This window comes from Prosopis cineraria, unplaced genomic scaffold (genome assembly GCF_029017545.1).
Source record: "Prosopis cineraria cultivar Desert tree isolate PC_DT_omini unplaced genomic scaffold, ASM2901754v1 PC12, whole genome shotgun sequence".
NCBI classification, from domain to species: domain Eukaryota; kingdom Viridiplantae; phylum Streptophyta; class Magnoliopsida; order Fabales; family Fabaceae; genus Prosopis; species Prosopis cineraria.
In genome coordinates, this window is record NW_026555343.1 from 35,312,664 (window position 1) to 35,332,334 (window position 19,671).

A 19,671-nucleotide genomic window follows, 5' to 3' on the forward strand; every position below is an offset into this window, starting at 1 on the left:
ACCCCAGTTGGTGGATTTGTGACAGTATGTATTTAGTAGTTTGAAAATCCTTTTTTCCCTTTAGATTGGTTCCCCATTCTAATAGTTTTTCATCTCTTTACAGGAGGACTCATCATTCCATGAATCGGTGGCTTTCTGGTAAGTTTCTCGCTTCTCATGTTTAGCCCTTCTATTTTATTGGAGAAGTATGTTAATTGTGCTTTGTTTTTTTTTCAATACTTCTCTTTAGAGCTTTCAAATCTCCAATAAAAGTGACATTGGGTACCTAACCATCTCTCTCGACCTGTCCGAAGTCACAGCCCCTACTCAGTCAAATCTATAGCCACTAACCTCCATTCACAACTCGGTCTTGGCTCGGATGACTTTGCCCTTTCCCGAGTCGTCCTATAAAAAACTCAGGAACTGGCCCCGGTTTCCTCGTGCTTAGGTCAACTAGGTGAGGCACTTGAAGTCAGAACATGCACCTCAGTAGAAGGAGATAGGTCTATATGACCTAATCCGGCTATCCCTAGCCAATATTAATGTCCTTGTCGAGCTTCTGATGACCCTCCGAAGTTTCTGGGGTTTGGGCTATAATGTCTTCATCTTTAAGCTCAGCCTTATATCCTTTACACAATGGGACGTCTTCATATTCCTGGGGTTACCCATCACCGGGGAGGAGAACTTCTACACGATCCCTAAGAAACATGACTCTTAACCGCCCTCCTAGTTGACTAAAGAGCAAGATTAGGAGTGCAGACTCCTACACAAAGAATATGGAGTTATTCTTCAAGAAGCCAGCCATTGAGCTCGTCACTGCCATAAAGCATCTAGTCTTCATAGATCCTATTAAGCTAATGGATCCTGGCCTCAGGGAAAGGAATACTCGTGCAGCTATACTTGAGGATCACCCAGTCCTTGCTCTGTGGTGACTAAGTAGCCCTGGGGATGATGTTTCTATGCCGTCTCTATGATAGCATGAAGGAGTCATTGATGAAGAAATCTTTTAGTAACTTCCATGGGCCCGTCTGGTTTCTGAAGCTACGGACGATGACCTATTTTCCACTTCTTTGACGGGAGCCTTTCTTAAATGATTTTCACGCCAACCATTCCTTCACCTGTCTCTTGGGTAGTCATCTGCTGACCAACTTAAAAAACTTCTTTGAGTTCTTTAGTCAACACTTGAGGAAGACCTTGAAGGCCTTTAACATTCCAGACCACTGCCTCCCCACCTAGTACAAGCGCATGGTGGAACAAAAGAGCAAGCCTACTAAATCTACTTAGGGATGAGGTTTTTCTCTCGGCTACTACTCCCAGAAAGATGGGACTATCACATACTGGCTTTTCCTCTAAGTCTCTAAGGGTCTACTTGGAGTCCTATCATCCTGAACTAGTGGCAGGCCAATTTGGACTGAGCCAATGCATCCCTCGAGGCTTGTCCCCCCAAATTAATGTAGAGCTGTTGGATAGGGAGGCTATCAACTAGATAGCCATTCTGCACATCGCTCAAAGGCAGTACAAGGTGGAACTTATAGATAGAGATGCCTGCCTCTACTTCAATAAATGGTGGCCCTAGTGCTTTAGGTGCATAATACATACCAGTAAGTATCACCTCTCGTGTTTGTCTTAGTTTTCTTTCTTTTATCTCGTACCCTAGTCTAATCCTGTCTGTATTCTTGTAGGCCATGATTGGATGCAATCTCACGTGTTAATGATGTTCTTAAGGGGAAACATTAACACCCCTACAGCTTTTGAGACCTAAATGATCCCTTCACTGAGGATTGTAGTCCAAAGGACGGAGCAAGATGACACCTCATCCTAAGTATCTGCCCCTTCGATCTCCAGGAAGCCCAAGGCTAAGAAGATCTCCTCAAGTCGTCTTGACAAAAGAGATGGTCTTGACAAGAGAAAGTGGGCTCCATCTCCTTCATCTGATACTAAGAGGAGGAAGAAGACAGTATCTCTTCCACTTGACCAACCTTCCTCTACTCCATTCCTGACCGACCCCACTCTTCAAAAAGGAAAGTATATACATAAGCATTAACGGATGATGATCTTATCAACAGATTCTGACGATAGTAGGGTGAGTCCTCTTCAACATGGGAAGAAGGAGACCCAGCTCCTAAATCCCTGAGATGTCACTTTCTTCGCCCCTGCCAATCCTGAGCCAACACCCATAGATCCGACTAAAGTCGCTTAAGAGGTGGCCCGAGAGGTAATAAAGCATACTAAAGATCTGGGGTTGTTATGTTTATTACAGCCCTAGGTGGTACTGTCGGTCCAGAAGACATTGGGGTTGCAATTGACCAGGGAAGGGCTTTTACTGCAACCCAAAGTAGTGAGTTAGAGCTTGAAGTCTAAGGTCCTGCTTCTACTGAAGTCTTCAGGATGGTCTCCCCCATTAGCTTAATCCTACCCCCAATTCATCAAACGCTTAAGAAGTCAAGGGTTCTAAGAGGTCTTTAGAGGGATTTCAGGTGGTGACTGTGAATAATGCGCTGGTTGCTCTAGCCTCCCCTTAAGGCATCTCAGTGTGAGGTCAAACTCATTCTTCTATGCTCACGGGCCTTGTGGAAAGGCCCTGTGCTCAGCAATGCGATCTGCGCGTACTCCTCCCCCTTCCATGAGCAAAGATAAAGCACTCGTGGACTTAATTTAGGTATTGACTTGTTCTGCTCTTGTCCTTCTAATTCCTTTTTTGCCTCTCGTTTCTGACCTTACTTTATTTTCTTCAGCTAGCTTCGTTGAAGGCAGTGCCCACTGGAACCCTTCTAACCCATATTCATGTCCCTGAAACGGATGTGGTGTTAGATGCTTAGAGGGTCATGCAGTTCCAACTCAACTGTGATCCACTCCTCATTCTTGAACAAAATTTTAAGGAGATGATTGGGCTCTTAAGGTTGTGAAAGGGCGATCTCTATGTTTGAGTTAGCACTCCTTCAAGCTCAAGTCCCGGTATGTTATGGCATCATTAACTGTTGCCATACAGAACTGCCCCTCCTGTCAGAATATTTGAAAAATAATTGATCTGTGAGAGATGAGTAGCTTGTCGCTAAGACTTGATGACTGCTACCACTGATCGAGTCTAGGAGATTGCCCCTCATATAGATCACCTCCAGGCACTACGGGCTAAGGTAGCAGATTTGAGGCATCAGCTAGCAGTAGTTGAAGAGGAGTTGGCACAAGCTGAAGTTGAAGACGGTCCAGTTGAATCTGAACTGGAGATTGCAACCAAGGTTCTAGACGAAGCATATGCCATTTTGGATGCCAAGCTTTATTTCATGCTTGAGTTTGAGATAGCCCTTACTTGCCATCAGACCCTTTTTGAGGAGCTGGACTCAACTTTGGTGACATAGGAGACCATATGTAGTCTTTGTAAATAATAAATAAATGTATTTTATTATTTCATTGTTTATTCTTTATTCCTTATTCATGTACTCTACACCCTTTGTAACACGGTTTTAAATGTAACAAAGAATAAATAATCTTCTATTATTGTGTGACTTTCGTGTGCCCTGGGGCCATTCTAAGCCTTAGGTCCTTTATTTCTTTTTCTTATAATGACGGCCAATACTTTTTCAAATATTTTTCATTTATGGCCCATATATGTGGAATCCCATCGATGCTAGCTAACATATATGTTTTCCCTTTAGTTACTTCGTTTACCTTGAACGGTCATTCCCAATTAGGCGAAAACTTATCAAGTGTCCAGTCTTTAGAACCAGGTGGTAACATAAGTTTTCATATGAGCCCACCAACCCAAAAGTGTTTCCTTTTTATTCGTTTATTATATATCCTTGAAACCTCCTTCTTTTGGGCAATCATATGATTCAACGCTTGTAAACGAATTCCATCTATCTAAATTAACTCATTCATTATAGCCTTGTTGTATTCATCAAATGGTCTTCCTAGACTGCTCACAATGCGTAATGAAGGGACTACTATTTCCATAGGCAAAATAGCCTCATGCTTATATGTTAAAACATATGAGCTCGTGCCCGTAGCCTCTCTTTTAGATGTTCGATATGCCTATAGTATCTCGGGCAATCGTATGTGCCATTCTCTAGGATTGTCTTTTTTAAAATTTCAAGGATGATCTTGTTGGAAGCTTTAGCTTGTTCATTTACCTAAGGGTAGTATGGCGAGGATGTTAATAACTTAATCCCACTCTCCTCAATAAAGGCTTTGAAATCACTTCTAGTGAACATTGTCCCCTGGTCTGTTGTGATAATTTGAGGAATCCTAAACTGAAACATGATTTATTCATGTATGAAGTTAATAATGTCATCCTGCTATACTTTCTTCATAGGGATGGCCTCTACCCATTTAGTGAAATAATCTATGGCCACTAAAATGAATGAGTGGCCTTGGATGAGATTGGATAGATCTTCCTTATTATGTCCATAGCCTATCCTCGAAAAGGCCATGATTTAATGATTGGATGCATGTCTGATACTGGCACTTGTTGTATTAGCCCGTGAGTCTGGCATTTCTTGCACCTTCTAGCATTTTTGATGCAATCTCTCATCATTGATAGCCAATAATATCTATGCCTACATACCAACCATTGCATCTACTGATAGGCCCCACATACTCCCTCATGCATCAATCTTAAGACCTCCATATAATCAGTGAAGGCCAAATATCTAAGTAATAACCATTGGGGCCTTTCTTGTATAATTCATCTCCAATTAAAATGAAGTATTGAGCATGTATCCTCATTCTGTAAGGGTATCATTGATTGAAATCTTGTAGATAACTCTTAAAATCATCTTGCCAATCTCAAGCTAGCCTTTACGAGACTGCACCGCATTATATTGTCAAACTACATTGAGCGACCGAGGGATATTCTTTCCATTACACAACAATTACCTTTCGGTGAGGTCAGGTGATAGTCTGAGCCTTGATGCTATTTGAGTCAGCTCATTAGCCTCTGAGTTTTGAGCTTGAGTAACGTGAGTCAACATTATCGTCTCGAACTCTTATAGAATCTAAGAAGCCCCAGCATAATACATTGCTAAAGCTGGGTTCATACACTTATACTCGCCAGTTAATTGTTTGTTGGTTAACTGAGAATCCCCTTCTATGACCACATAAGGGGCTTTCATTTCTTGAAAAATCTTGAGCCCTGTGAGTAGTGCTCTGTATTTTGCCTAATTGTTAGTATACTTGAAATCTAATTGAAGAGATATTATCATTTTTATCCCCATAGGAATGTTTATTACGATCCCAACCCTAAATGCCTTACAGTACTAGATTCATCGAACTTAAGCACCCAAGGCCCTAGATCTATTAAGAACACAAGTAGTTCTTGCTCCTTTTTAGGAAGCCCGACTGAGGGGTGATCAGCTAGAAAGTCTGCTAATGCTTGACTTTTACTGATTTTTGAGGTAAAAATATTAATAAGACTTCTGCTAAGGCTAAGCTCCACTTCCCTATACAGCCCATCATGATAGGCCAATTAAGCACGAATTTAATTAAATCAGAATGAGAAACCATATACACAACTGCATTTATTATATAATGCCTTAACTCAGTACAAGCATAATATAGTGCCAAACACGCTATTTCCACAACTGAGTATCTGGTTTCTATGGGAGTTAAACACCTATTTAAATAATAAACTACCTACTCACGTGCCCCATAAACATTTTGGGGTAACATACAACCTATGGACGTGGTGGTAGAAGTTAAATACAATAAAAACGGGGTGTTCTCCCTTGGGACTGCTAAGATCGGAGGCTTTGTCAAGTGCTCTTTAATCTTGTCGAAGGCCACCTAATGATATTCGGTCCAGGTGAATTCCTCAGTGCCTTTAAGTTTCAGGAGCTCAGAAAACTCTTTTGTCTTCCCTACAAGATTCGGGATGAATCGCTTGAGATAATTGACCTGTCCCAAAAATTGTTGAAGTTATTTCTTGTTGCTTGGTGCCTTTGCCTCTGAGATAGCTCGTGCTTTATTTTGATCTACTTTAATCCCCCTTCTATAAATCAGGAATCTAAGGAAATTACCTTCAGTTACACCAAAACACACTTAAGTTGGTTTAACTTAAGGCCGACCTCCCTCATTCAGAGGAAACTCATCCTTAAATGCTTAATATGATCATGTGCCTTCTTAGATTTAATCATTATATCATCAAAGTACACTTTTAGATATTTTCCTATCATATTGTGGAAGATGGCATTCATAACCTGCTGATAAGTGTTAGGCGATAAGTGTTCTGAACCTGTGTGCGCAGAGGTCCCTTCTGGTTTGTGAGAACCAACGCCTGTTTCATCAGTTCTTTTCTCTTTTTGCATCCTTGTCATCTTTGTTCTACAGGTCCCACTGGGCGTGCCAAAAATTATTTGTGGTGAATAACAAATACTAGGCATGCCAGAGACGCTGATTCTCAATTGATAACAAATGGGTCCCGAGCTTCCTTACCACAACTCGGATGTAAAAAGATACAAGGCTTTGGTAGAACAAGTGTTCGATTGTTATTGAAATGTGAAAAGATTATAGACCTAAAACTGAGAACCAAAAAAGGCTAATAAATGTAAAATTGTGAGTCGTTGATTGAGTGTTAATTAGTTTCTTCTATATTTTCTTCTTCTATTTAATGTCAGAGTAGTGATAGCCTCCTCCTTGAAACCTAGCACGTTTTGCCAAAGAACCAAGGATCTCACGAAACTCATGGCACGGTCTTTATTCCATGTCTCCATTTTAGTAACTAGCCTGTTTCATTGAGATACTTGGATGTAAATTTCAACATTACTTAAAATCGTGTCTTCGTGTCAACGGTCTAATATTTGTAGTTGATGAGATTTCGGTATGTTAAATATTTGTGGTCTTTATTGAGCTTCGATGCCGGCACCTTTCATTTATATTGGGCCTGACGCTTCAATTACTCAGTTCAACTAACTTTGTGACCTATTTGAGTGATGTTTTATATTTAGTCCAAACACAAGTGAAGCGAAAATAGAAACTTATTAGCAACAACAAAAAAAATAGAATGAAATAATTGGGAGTATATATACTAAAATGCTTTTAATTATCAACTAAATCAAATCAAATAAGATATAAAAAATAATAATTGAAAAATACTGAAAAATTTAAAAATATGATTATATTATTACATTCACAAAATCCTCTAATATTTATAATAAATTTAAATTAATTTTGTTATCAATCAATCAAAATATCAAATCATTGCGACAGGATTTAAATGGTTCCTGGTTCATTGGCATTGGCAATAGCTTCTTTAGTGACGACCACGGCAGTTAGTAGTACAGACCACATTTTCCTTTCTCTACACTCATCATCAACTCACTCCTCGCCTCGCAGCGCCGGCGTCGTCATCTTCGGAGAAGGCACCGGTCGTAGACTTCCAGTGACCTACTGTTCTTCTCTTTCTTTGTATTCATGATTTAGTTTTGTTTTCTTTCGAAAACATGATATCTCTCTGATTCTTATACCATGCTTTTCTAGTACTTGTTAGCACTCAGATGAATCTCTCTACCTTTTGTGATGGCTGGTATATGGGAAATATTTTCTATCTTTGAAGAATTTGAAAGTACTTGGAAAATAATCTTAATTCTCTAGACGATGGATGATCAAGTGTCAGTTTTTTTTTATCGGAAGTGAAACACACTCAAAAAGAATTTGATGTATGCATCAGGAATATTACTTTTTAGAGCCCTCAAAGATGGAGATGGGGAATTTCTTGTTTCACATCATAGTATTTCTTCACTTCACTTGAGGAATTTGCTGAATTATGAACGCGAGCTGAAATCAGGCGCTTTTTTCCTCCCTTGGGTTTTGGTTTTCAAAAGAGAATATGCATGATCTGAAGTCCATAATTTTCATATTAAACCAGTAGTTTCTTTTGGCTTGTTTTCAAGTACGTGCTCAATTTCTCTGTTTGCTTTCAAAGCTTGATTTCATTTGATACCTTCGCAAATTTGAATTGAATAGGTGCGGTTATTGGGGACCTCCGTAAGGTGCAGAAGTGCTATGGATACACATGATTGGAGGGCTCAATTACTGCCTCATATTCGCCAAAGCAAAGTCGATGAAATTTAGGTCTAAATTCTCTATTTGATTAATAAGATGGTCTGAGTAGTATCTGCTTTGAGATGTCATCTGTGCAAACTGTTGATGCTGTCTTAACATCCCCCCGTTTGTCATGGACGCTTAAATTTATTTCATCACAAAACATATATCATTGAATCCATAGTAAAGGAGCTATAACAGGCATTGCATGTCATTGGCAAACCCATCAAACCGCTGATTCTTCTATTTGCTGGTTCAGGAACCATATTACTTGATTTATTCAATTTCTCTTGACACGCTAGTGTTTTCCATTTATAGACAATGCTGGACATTTCTATTTCAAACTTTCAACGCTGGATGTGAGCTCCATTCAAGATTTCTAGAAGGCAGTGTTATCTTATCTTTACCCGTAGCCTTGGTTGGGGGACTAGGAACTATTTTGGTGTTCTATATATTGTCGTTATGACCTTGAAAGCTGCTGATATTTGTTGTTACATTTCACTTTGGCCCAAAATATTTGGAATAAAATGTGTGTTATATGCCTATCTTGGGTGTGAACTAGATAAGTTTTAATGGATTTTGGAAAAGGAAGACGTTTATAATTGTCAGGTGCTAGGATGATGACACAAGTCTTCAACAATCCACTCTAGATGATATGTTTGCTTATCATTTATTTTTTTTTCAGTTATATCCTTATTTTACGCTCACTCTGATCCCTATTATGGGGCTCCTTTTGGAAGAACTTGTTAGTTCTTAGCATAAGCTACTTGATGAAGTATTAATTATATTTTTATAATATTACCCTAATTTCAACTCATTAATTATGAGAGAAGATGTAATGCAAATTAAAAAAAAAAAAGAAATTCATTTAAAATTTTATAGCACTTATGTCTATCTTTTTTTTTTTTCTTTAATCCAAGTCATTAAAACATCTCCATTCTATTCACATTCATTTCTCTCAAATCAGGAGAGAATTAATGTCCTGTCCATCGCATGGCGTAATATCTAGTTCCTTTTGGAAAATGTGAAGGGCATGAACGGTGCCTTGTGGATCATGCTTGTTATTTGGAGGACTGTCTGATGCTATATGCTTCCCTATGAGTTATAGTAATTAAACTGGTGTTATTCACCTTATAGATTGGAAACATTGAGAAGACATCTTCCTGTTTCTGGCCAAGATGGATTAGATGAACTTCGTAAAATTGCTGCAAGATTTGAGGAGAAGATTTACGATGCAGCAACGAGCCAGGTGGAGTCATCACAGTTCTAAGGAGATGAATTATGATATTTTGTCTTGTACAATATCATGGATTGCCATGATTTCTTGCATCTCATGCATTTCCTAATTTCAGCCTGATTATCTTCGGAAAATATCCTTGAAGATGCTGACAATGGAAGCTAAAGGCCAGAACACCATAGCAAACCCAAACCCTATGCCATCAAACTTTGGTGACAACAGGGATGGTCCTTCAGATACAGGTATTGTCATTCAAAGGCTTTGCTGCAGATGACATATGCAAAGTGATAACTGATAGTGCTTTGATCTGTATGCTTTATTGTCTTGAAAGGATACACATTTTTTTAATGTTATTTGTGGTAAAAAGTAAATCAAGTTTTTCCGTTGGCGAATAGGTTCTGCTTGGGAGGTTCAAGTGCCGGAAAGGGAGGTGATATGATCAGAAGGAGAAAGAGAAATGCTTGAGTAAGACAATATGTAATAAAAAGGAAGCAATCACAGTGACTAATTGACTTTGTCATCTATTGATAGCTCTTTTGTTATGATACTCATTTCCTCAAACCATTGCAAATGATGAGGACTAAATGTTTGTGATGACAATATTTTATTTGAATTCAAGTGTTTTCTGTATCTGTAGTGTATGGTTATGCAATATTGTCTTATAAGGCCTCTGGCGTAACTTGAAGGAATGTGCTCGAAGAAGATTTGGAGTGACTTCTCTGGACCCAGAAAGAAAGATTTTTTTTTTTTTAATTCCAGAAAGAATTTTGTTGTGCTGATGTTTTCCTTCTCAACTTTGAACTTTTTAACCAACTCTGTCAAGTTGGAATAAATAGGTGGTGAAAAAAAGCCTCTATCAAGCATAAATGATGCCAATGGCCTTTTAACCTAGTAGCATGGAAGGCTTTTTTTGGTAAATGAGATGTTGTGCGTTCAGTCTCACTTGTAAACTCAAATTATTAGTACCTTTTCTTTTAATTCAAAAAAAAAAAAGCATAAACAAGGACAGAATGAAGTCATATTTATTGTAGATTATTGATTTTTATGCAAAGGATTGTTTGGATATTAAAGAAACCATGAGTTTTTATTCATAATTGATTTTAGTATGTATGATGGGTGTTTATACATTTTTAAGAAGGATTTACATCCTCTAAAATTGATATTAATGAATTTGTGCGAAGTTTTTCTTTTTTTTTTTTTGGTATTTTCTCTCATTTTTTTATAAGACATAAAATCTTCTCTCTCATTTTTAAAGATGTAAACTTCATGAAATTTAATCTTAAAGGATGCATTCATTTTTTTTAAATAATGATTTTGGATTCATAAAGGGGTATTTAAATATATTTTTATAATATTATGGTTTTGTCTAACTTTTAATGTCACAAAAATACAATCAATTATATTTAAAATTATTTTAATAGTATTAAAATTGGCAGTTAAAACTGCTTTGCAATGAGTAATAATAAAACGGTTGAACCGAAAAGGCGGGGACACGTCGTCATTTCGTGCCTATGAAGCTCTGCAAGTATTGCCTCGCGGCTTCCCTCTCAAGTCTCATCCCTCACTCCACCAGTCGCTCATGCTCTCGCCCTCCATTTGCTCGGCGCTTCGATCATCAAAAAAAGCTCCGTCGACTTCTTTATTGAGAAGAGTATACGAGGTATCCAATAGTATTTTGAGTGAGGTCATCGCTTTTCATTGAATATTTGTCAGTTTTTTTCCTCCTAATGTAGATAATGAATACATGATCAAGTTTGAGCCGTCGGAAGACCGCAAGATTTTACTCCATCTTGATATGTAGTACGGCCATAATAGCCCTGACCTTTGATCTTTTGGTTTCTTTCAACCTTTTGCCTTCCCATTGTATTCAAAAAAGGAAAGGAGCAAAAAAAATATTTGTCATCTTATTTTATGGAAGAACGGATTTTGAAAGGGTTTTATAGGGGTGCTCAATTTTGAATAGAGGAAAGGTATTGAAGATGTAATTTGCTAAAATATAGTAAATTGTTGAAGGCCAGCATATTTTGATAGAACTGTTTGGGTCCATAACATCTAGGCCGTACCTCTACTATCTATTAATTTCAATAACAAACTACTCCCTCCACTCATAGTCATAAGTCACTCTCTCGATGTAATTGATGATCCTTTTTATGGATCATTCTTTGTTAAAAAAAAGAGGATTATTTATTTCTTTCTTCTAATTTTATCCTTTTGTAATTTTCTCTGAGTAGATTAAAAGGTTCTGTATGAGAAACAACGTGATTTTAAAGATGATGCGGTAATAAGGATAACTTAAGAAATTTTTTTCTTTTTCAAATAATATTGATAATTTAAGTACCTCACCCAACTAAGGACCAGGGGGGCTATTTTATAATTGATTTTTTTTACCAAACTATTTTATAATTGATTTGACTGCATTCAAAATTTTTAGCCTTGGTGTTTTTAGGATGTGAAGATAAAACTTGTAATTGATTCTTGATGACTGGCTTGGTTTAGTGGCAGTGGATATATGCATGACAGTAATTTTCAATTTTCTGTCGATTACCTTTGTATTGACATATCTACACGTGCCATCCCCTTTTATATTTTTCTTTATACATGTCTGACTTGATTTAATTGAACTAGTTTTGTGATTTGAGTAAATTTATATTTGATAGGTACCAATAATTGGAGACTTGCACTAGGTGGAGCGCTAACTATGGATCAAATTGATTGAAGAAATGAATTGAAGCCTTACTCCCGCAGAAGATCTGTTAAACAAATGTAGGCCTAATTCTCTTTTTGTATTACTTTGATAATCTCAAAAGCTTTTGCTTTGGTTCTGTAGTTGCTGTAAAATGGAAATGCTGCCATCAAACAGCCCATGTGTATTTTGTAAAATTAATCTAATAATAAAATGTTCATTATTGGTGAAGGAGCTATAGCAGACTGCTGATGTCATTGTACACGATTCGATAACTTATAATGCTATTGGTTATGTATTTTTTATGTAACTTTTAAAATAAAAGTTGAAAGAAAAGAGAAAATTGAAGTTGCATATTAGTAATGTATTTTCATTTCAGGCATAGTTATTAATAGCACTACAGTAGCTCATTGCAATGGAACCTGGTTCTTGACCACTTGTCTTGCACGGCAACTTTCATATAGCTCTTATGTAGCTATGCTATATGAGCTACTTTGAGTTGCTGTAATTCTATAATGCAATATAACCATTTTGATGAAGATGAATTGCAAGAACTTGCAAAAATTTGCCCATTGTAACGAGCAGAAGATTTTTGCTATGCTCATATTTTTAATCTTGAAATTATCATTATCATTGATGTCACCTATGTTGACAAATTGAATGTAGAAGACTCAGCATGTAATGAGGTATCCCTTTGTTATGTTTCTGTATTGTATTAATCGGTTTTCACTACATAGATTTCCTTAAACTTATTTCTTTTATTTTTCCAATTTCAGTTGGATTATTTGCAGCAAGTAAGAACGAAGGCAATTTCAATGCATAGTAAGTCTCTAAATTTGATTGTCAAGTATATAGTACCAAATTCAGTTATTAGCCTATTTCAGATTTTACTTATTGGAGGTTTCTTTATTTGTAAGACATCTGTAATTAATTTTTTCTGTTAGTGCAAACAGACTGTTAATGACACAACCTTCTCTTTCATGCAGTTCTTGTTATTGATTTGACTTTCAGTAGTTGACACATGGAATTAGCTTTTTTATTTTCAATTAATTGTAGTGAAAGTCAATTATGTGCACTATATTATTGATTCAAATGGCTTGTTAAGTGATAAATGTGTAATTATGCTTGTGCGACGTGTTGTTAATTTGAGTTGGTGATTCCTATTCCCTTAACAAACAGAGATTTACTTTTCACCTGTAACTTTTTGGGTAACTTATATTTATTGAAAGAAAAAATTTATATACTTAACCTTATATACTTAAAATACTTGTTTTCAATTGAATTAAGACATGTGGATTTTTTATAAATTATTTATTCTGTAACAAACTCTTATTATTAATATTATATATTAACACATTAAAATCTACTTGTTTTGATTTGATTGAAGTTCTATAGTGAGAAGCTTTGATTTTGCTATATTTCATAATTCATAAATTTATTTTTAGCAGTCGGTGGAACAATATGTCGGAGTTTCTTACAATTGCCTTATCTGTTCTATTTCCTTTTAAATAAGCAAATGGTGAGTGATGTTCTACTTTATTTATTTGAGCAATATGTGCTCATATATGTTTGAAATAGTATTTGTTACCGGGAAAATGCAAGAAGAATTCTTCCAAAAGGTAAATATCCCATTTCTTATCACTTTTATTTCCTCATTAAATTTGCTAGAACAACAAAGAATAGTGAGATAAACCCAAAAGTAAGTATTTAAGAGCCCTTTGGTTGATGTTGAGGAAAATTATGGACATTATACAAAACCGACATTTGACAATGTTAAATTATAATGGCATGTTCAATTATTTGCAATCTTGACATACTCTGTAGTGAAAGAGAGCTAATTGCAGGGTTTGAATGTTTTGATTTTATGATTGTGTTTATTACAACTTACAAATGCAAATGTGGAAGGAAACGTACTTGCCAGATTTGAAGGAAATGCACCAGATAATTGCATGTGGACTTCAGCAGGTATGTTAGGTACACGTTTTTTGAAGTTAACAATGTTAACACCACCACGGATAAAGCTGTCTTTTTTGAGTTCTTCCTTGTTATTATGTTTGTAACTGATACATGTGCTTTTCAGCCATATTAACCAGTGCCAACCTCCATGAAACCACTTCGATTAGGTTCGCTTAAAACTTAATCTCATATAGTTGTATTTAGCTATGTTTCTGCGTGTCTTCTACTAGCTTGACTGTGCTTTCCTAATTCCTAGTTGAAGATGATTATATGTTGATGAGTTTGCTTCTTTATGACTTATTAACATAACCGTATTTGTGTTCGTATCTGTATTACCCAATCAGCTCAACTCTCACTTGCAACAAGCAGATTTATATAAGCGTGAAAGGATGCTGAGGATAATTAAAGCAATGCTTAAGGAGATCATACCAGCCCAAGAGACTTGCAGGAGCGAGAAATTACTTTTCCCTTAAGAGCGGATTCTAAATTTTGTAAATAGATATAGACCCTGGATATTGTCGCTGCAGCCAGTACATGGTCCCCCACATGCTATGCTCACTCTCCTTGCCCCAGTGATAAGAATCAACTTCTTTAGATACTGTTTGGCGTGTCGAAAAGTGTTTTCTAAAAAGAAATGTGAAATGTACCTAAAAAGAAATTGAGATAGGTGCTTTTCTCATTGCAATTGGTTTAGTCTAGGAAAAGCCATGATGGTCCTTCAGTGGAGTAAGGCCAATAATGGCATGACAAGTAGCTTCTATGTAGTTGTGTTATGTGATGTGTTGTAAGGGTGAACAAAACTAAACCAAAATTATAAATCAAATGAAATTTTTGTTATTTGATTCAGTTTATTCAATTTTTTAGTTTGATTCTTTTTTTTAAAATATTTCGATTCAATTTGATTAGTAAGATTTAAAATTGAATAGACCAAACAAACTGAATTATCTCTATATATATATATATATATATAATTTATTAATTTAAAAAATATATTTAGTTTATTAATTATTTTATTTTGTTTTATTATTTTAAATTTTATACTTGAACAAAAGTAAACATATAATATGATAAGTTGAAACACTAAACCTTCATTAAAATGAGCTATTACTTTACAAACTCAATTTTATATATATGCCTCATTTGTTTTAGTTAAAAAAAATGATAAAATTGGTCCAAATTCAAGTAGTCCAACATAAAGTTCAAAATTAAATTAATTGATTGAATCAAATTGTCAAATTTTGATTTGGTCTTTGTTTTGTTTGATTAGCTTATTCAGTTTGATTCGATTCATATTTTTAATGTTGTTCAGTCAATCGGTTTTACACATTTTAACATTGAATTGACTAATGCTCACCCCTACATTCATCTGTTATGTGTAAGTTATTTTTAGTTTCAGCCATAGTGGGTGGGCGGTTATGTTCAGTTATTGTAGGAAACTATGAGTGTATTATGTGCATTTGTTTATGGTATGAATGAAGTGCTATTCAGCATATTTGGAGATTCTCCACCCTCTAGAATTTCATATTCAGATTCTAGTGTTCTTCCCTCTTTTATTGGTCCTAAAACTTTCCATAACTTATCACCCAGCCACCATCCCAACCTACTCAAGTGCAATCCCATGATGCATTTTGATCATGCTTGTTATTTTGAGTATTGTTTAATGTTTTATGCTTTTTTAATAATATTTTTTATCATTTGTAATAGTAATTCAATTGAGCCTCGAGTCTTCATTCAAGGCAATTTGTTTTTTCTTTGGAGTATGCACTGCTGGAATGATTCTCAAACACAGAGTCTCAAGATAAATCTATAGAAATCTTATGCTTTAGAAGAATTTCTATGCACACCTGCTAAATTCTTTCGCCCATAATGGTCTGCTCAAGAGAGACCTTATTTTTCTTCTCAATGATTTCAAAACAGTCTCGTTATCTATACAAAAGAAAAAAAAATCTCCATATCCATTAATGTCCTTTTTATACTTTGGTGACTTTTCTTTATCCTGGTGACTTTTTTTATTTATTATTCATATACATTGATCTTTTTATTAAGAAAAAAATCAAACTTGTTTTCTTCATTTATAGACTGGGCACATTAGAAGGATTCAGTCCTGTTTATGGCTTTGAGGGGATTAGATGAACTTCAAAAGGTTGCTGCTGGGGCTGAGTCATGGTAATTTGATTTCTCACAGCCCTCTTGATGTGTCATTGTCACCACATGTGAAGAAGAGTTAAGATCTTGTTCAATAACATAGACTGTAGCGAAATATTGTATGTTTCACATTTCCCAATTTCAGTCTGATTATATTTAGAATGTGAGCCAGAAACCGTAAGATCATGGCAAAATCTATGCTATCAACCTCTGTTAGCAAGGAAGCACGTATATGTTGAAAATGGCGCCAGTGTCCCGAACGTGGACGCCGCAAGATCCTTTTTTAATTTTTTTGTCAATAGATTCGGATACGGGAGGGTACGGTCGACATGGCAGATGCGGGCTGGACGCGAAACACAGCGTTTTGGCGTTTTTTTTTAAAAATCCGATGCCCTACTTTGTTGATTCTGTCTTATTTCCAAATCCCTCACTCTTTCTCCCACACTGGCCAAAAAAAAAATTACATTTTAATTAAGGGGGAGGAGATTGTTATAACATCTAAAAAATTTAACTTTAATTAACTAAATTAAATTGAGATAATTTAGTAAATTGATGTGGTGTGTGGTCAAGAAGATCTAACAAATATTTTTTTTTATTATAGTTTTAGCCTTAAATTCAGGTCTAAAGTAAAGTCGGGTTGTCTAGATATAAAAAGGTGAGAAAATCTTAGGAAGGAAGTTCTATGCCACATGCTGCAACATGCAACTTATTTCTCATGATGCATGTGTGGCAAGCTGCGAGAAAGGACCTCACATGTTGTGGTACATGGTAAAAAGCAATATTCAAAAATGGGAAAAAGAAACAAAGAGTAAATGGAGAGCTCATGCTTTGCTCTGCTAAGGCTTGAGATTATGGATCATTGGAGACATTTTGGAGCCTCCACACATTCAAGGTAAGTCTCTTATACCCCTTTCCTTCACCCTTTTCATTTTTTTTTGAAGAGTTGAGTTAGAGTTTAAGTTAAAATGATGATTTTTGATCCATATAAATTATGGGTCCAAACTCATTGACTTAAATAGAGTTAATGAGAGTTATTTAGGTCATTTAAATCTAACATTAATGGTTTTACAAGTTTTTAGTTTTTGAGTGCCATTAATATTCAAAAAATTGGTATTAATAAAGGTTGGTGGAGGTGTTTGAAACCACTAATAGTAGTTTAATGATCTACTAATGATAATCTGAGTTAAAAGGAGCTAATAAATCCAATGGGTTTCACAACCTAAACTTTGAAGTGTGATCGGTTAGAATACAAGAAAATTTATATTCTATAAGCCTAAACCCTTAACACATCTAATATATTAATTATAATTTTATCATACAATCATCATTTATATTAAGCAATTGTTCATAATAACAAAATATTTAAGTTTGCCGTAGAAATTTTGGCAAAGTCTCTGCTATAAGTTAAACTTCTTGAAATCTCTACAACTTGTCGGAAAGAACATCTAGATAGCATTTAGAGTTCTACTCTGATACAATATATACATGTATAAATCAAAATAATTTAATTGAGGATCTTACCTGTATGATTCGTGGAGAAATTCTAGAATAAAAAATGAATAAATATTTACATTAATCCACAACCTAATTGAAGCAACAAAATATTTCTTGTCTTTAAGAGTTCCATGAGGTCTACTGAAGAGTAGGTTCATTTTTACTATCAGAATAGCAAAATTTTTTTCAATAAATAACATCTCAAAATCATAAATAAATAAAATAAATGATAATCATAAACACAAAACAGAAAACAAGTGACTAATCTAATTAACAATGGTATTATAAATTAATGGTACTATTTATCTTTGATAATTAGGTAACAAAATAGAAAAGAGAAAATAGAGAATCAGAATCAACAAATTAATAATATATCTTTGTATGAAACAAATTATAAAAATACAGTTCTTAAGAGTTAAAATATAACTTGGAAAACTTCTTTTTTTTAGGGTCTAAACATAATGAATAACAGGAATGGACACACAGTTCATAATGATAAGTAACATCTAGCATCGATGGAATGGAGTGGAGAAAATTGAACAATGAACGAGGAAGGTGACCTTGCATCGTTGATTGTGAGCCCCCTTCATTATTATCGACGATGAGATAGTTAACGAAGGAGGAAGAAGGCAAAGGAAAATTGAAGATGGGAAAATCTAAGCTTACTCTCTCTCTCAACAAAATCTTCAAGGAATGAGGACAAAAAAGATAGAAGAAGGAACTGCTCTCTGTCTTTTTTCTTTTCTTTCATCTGCCACTCTTATTCATTCATTTTCATTTTCATTTTTTTAACAAGAGGGCATTTTGGTAAATTTTGCTTTAGGCTGAAGTAAAATGATGAAAATATTTGCTCAAGGCTTGATAAGATTCAAATCCATGACCTATTAGAAAAGTGAGCACATACTCTCCACTAGACCAACTCTTCTTCATAATAAATTTGCACCAATATATATATATATATATATATAATATCATTAAGATATCTTACCATCAAATTTAATTTTAATTAAATCTTAGGTCATTACAATGGGTATGTTTGAAAGTGAGAGGTTGTGATTTTGGTGAGTTGAGAGTGTTGTGTTCAAGTGTTGAAATTTATTCTAGTAAGGATATTAATAAATATCCTTGTGGTTAAATTATAGACAAACCATCATTGCCACCATTCGAACTTAGCAAAGCTTTGAAAGTGTTTATTTTAAAGGATAAACCTTTGACTTATAAAAATTTTGAGATAATCGAGAAAAATTTGATTTATGCATTTGCGTGTTAATTAACTATATGTCAATATTGTTGATTAACTATATGTAAAAGTGTTATATTTGTAAAACCTATATTTGATGCAAGTTGTGGCATTATGAATGAGTTATGTGATAAGATGAAATTGTTGAGTTTGGAAATTTGTAAACATATATGTCTATGTATGATTGTTGCAGTGAGCAAATGTTTAAGTATATATAAAAGAGGAAAATGTTGAATTTAAACATATGTTGAGTATGATTATGTTTTTGAGAATGATAAGTACAATATAATGAGTTTGATGATATTAAAATTGCATCCTATGTGTTGATGGCATGATCATTTATGATAGGATTTTGCTTAAAGGGAGGAGTAGTGATAAAATCTACGTGGTATAGGAAGCTTAAAAGAATAAAAAATTAGCCAAATTGCCAACCATTGAAACTGAGAGGTAATCATTGTCTCATTATTGTTAAGGGACCGCTCTATTTGTTTTTCCAAAGGACTCAAACCTAATTAATTTCCATCAATTCACGAGGAGGCTAGATTAGGGGTATAACACTCTATGGTTGTTAGTATCGAGAAAAATCGTGTCTCACAAGTAAATGTAATAGCCTTAGTTAAGCAGCTCCTCATGAGTAAAAGGTTTAGGCAATCGAAATTCACGGACGTTAACATACTATATAACTATCAGTTTCATGTCAAATCTCGAGTAACATCCATTCCTTCTTGCTCCTAACACTGGAGCTAGGTGGTCTTGCTTACATGAGAGTCAAACAGAAATCACCAATACTCACCATCATATTTCTTCATAACATCAAGAAGTCCACTAGATTAGGAGTAATAAATAATTTCATCAAGAGAGTAGGATTCTATGGATGAAGGATCAATATTAAAAGGGACATGC

General features: G+C 35.1%; 1 protein-coding gene across 3 annotated transcripts; it reads left to right on the top strand.

The window, feature by feature from the left end:
* Nucleotides 1-7,220: 7,220 nt before the first annotated feature.
* LOC129288145 (mediator of RNA polymerase II transcription subunit 15a-like) lies at nucleotides 7,221-10,044 on the top strand. Of its 3 annotated transcripts, none has more exons than XM_054924547.1 (5): nucleotides 7,221-7,351; nucleotides 7,936-8,043; nucleotides 9,151-9,262; nucleotides 9,366-9,492; nucleotides 9,646-10,044. In XM_054924547.1, exons 2-5 carry the CDS (start codon nucleotides 7,985-7,987, stop codon nucleotides 9,687-9,689), a joined length of 342 nt encoding a protein of 113 aa, XP_054780522.1. In that variant the 5' UTR covers nucleotides 7,221-7,351; nucleotides 7,936-7,984; the 3' UTR covers nucleotides 9,690-10,044. The 3 variants fall into 3 exon arrangements, with proteins under 3 accessions (XP_054780522.1, XP_054780525.1, XP_054780523.1); XM_054924550.1 differs by having other exon boundaries at nucleotides 7,272-7,340; XM_054924548.1 differs by having other exon boundaries at nucleotides 7,311-7,377.
* Nucleotides 10,045-19,671: the final 9,627 nt, after the last annotated feature.

What these genes read in the sequence shown, in the direction of transcription:
- LOC129288145 (XM_054924547.1), top strand. Translation starts at nt 7,985, where the DNA reads ATGATTGGAGGGCTCAATTACTGCCTCATATTCGCCAAAGCAAAGTCG. An exon ending in GCAAAGTCGATGAAATTTAG is followed by an intron (nt 8,044 to 9,150) that starts GTCTAAATTCTC and finishes TTCACCTTATAG; the next exon opens with ATTGGAAACATTGAGAAGAC. An exon ending in ACGATGCAGCAACGAGCCAG is followed by an intron (nt 9,263 to 9,365) that starts GTGGAGTCATCA and finishes TCCTAATTTCAG; the next exon opens with CCTGATTATCTTCGGAAAAT.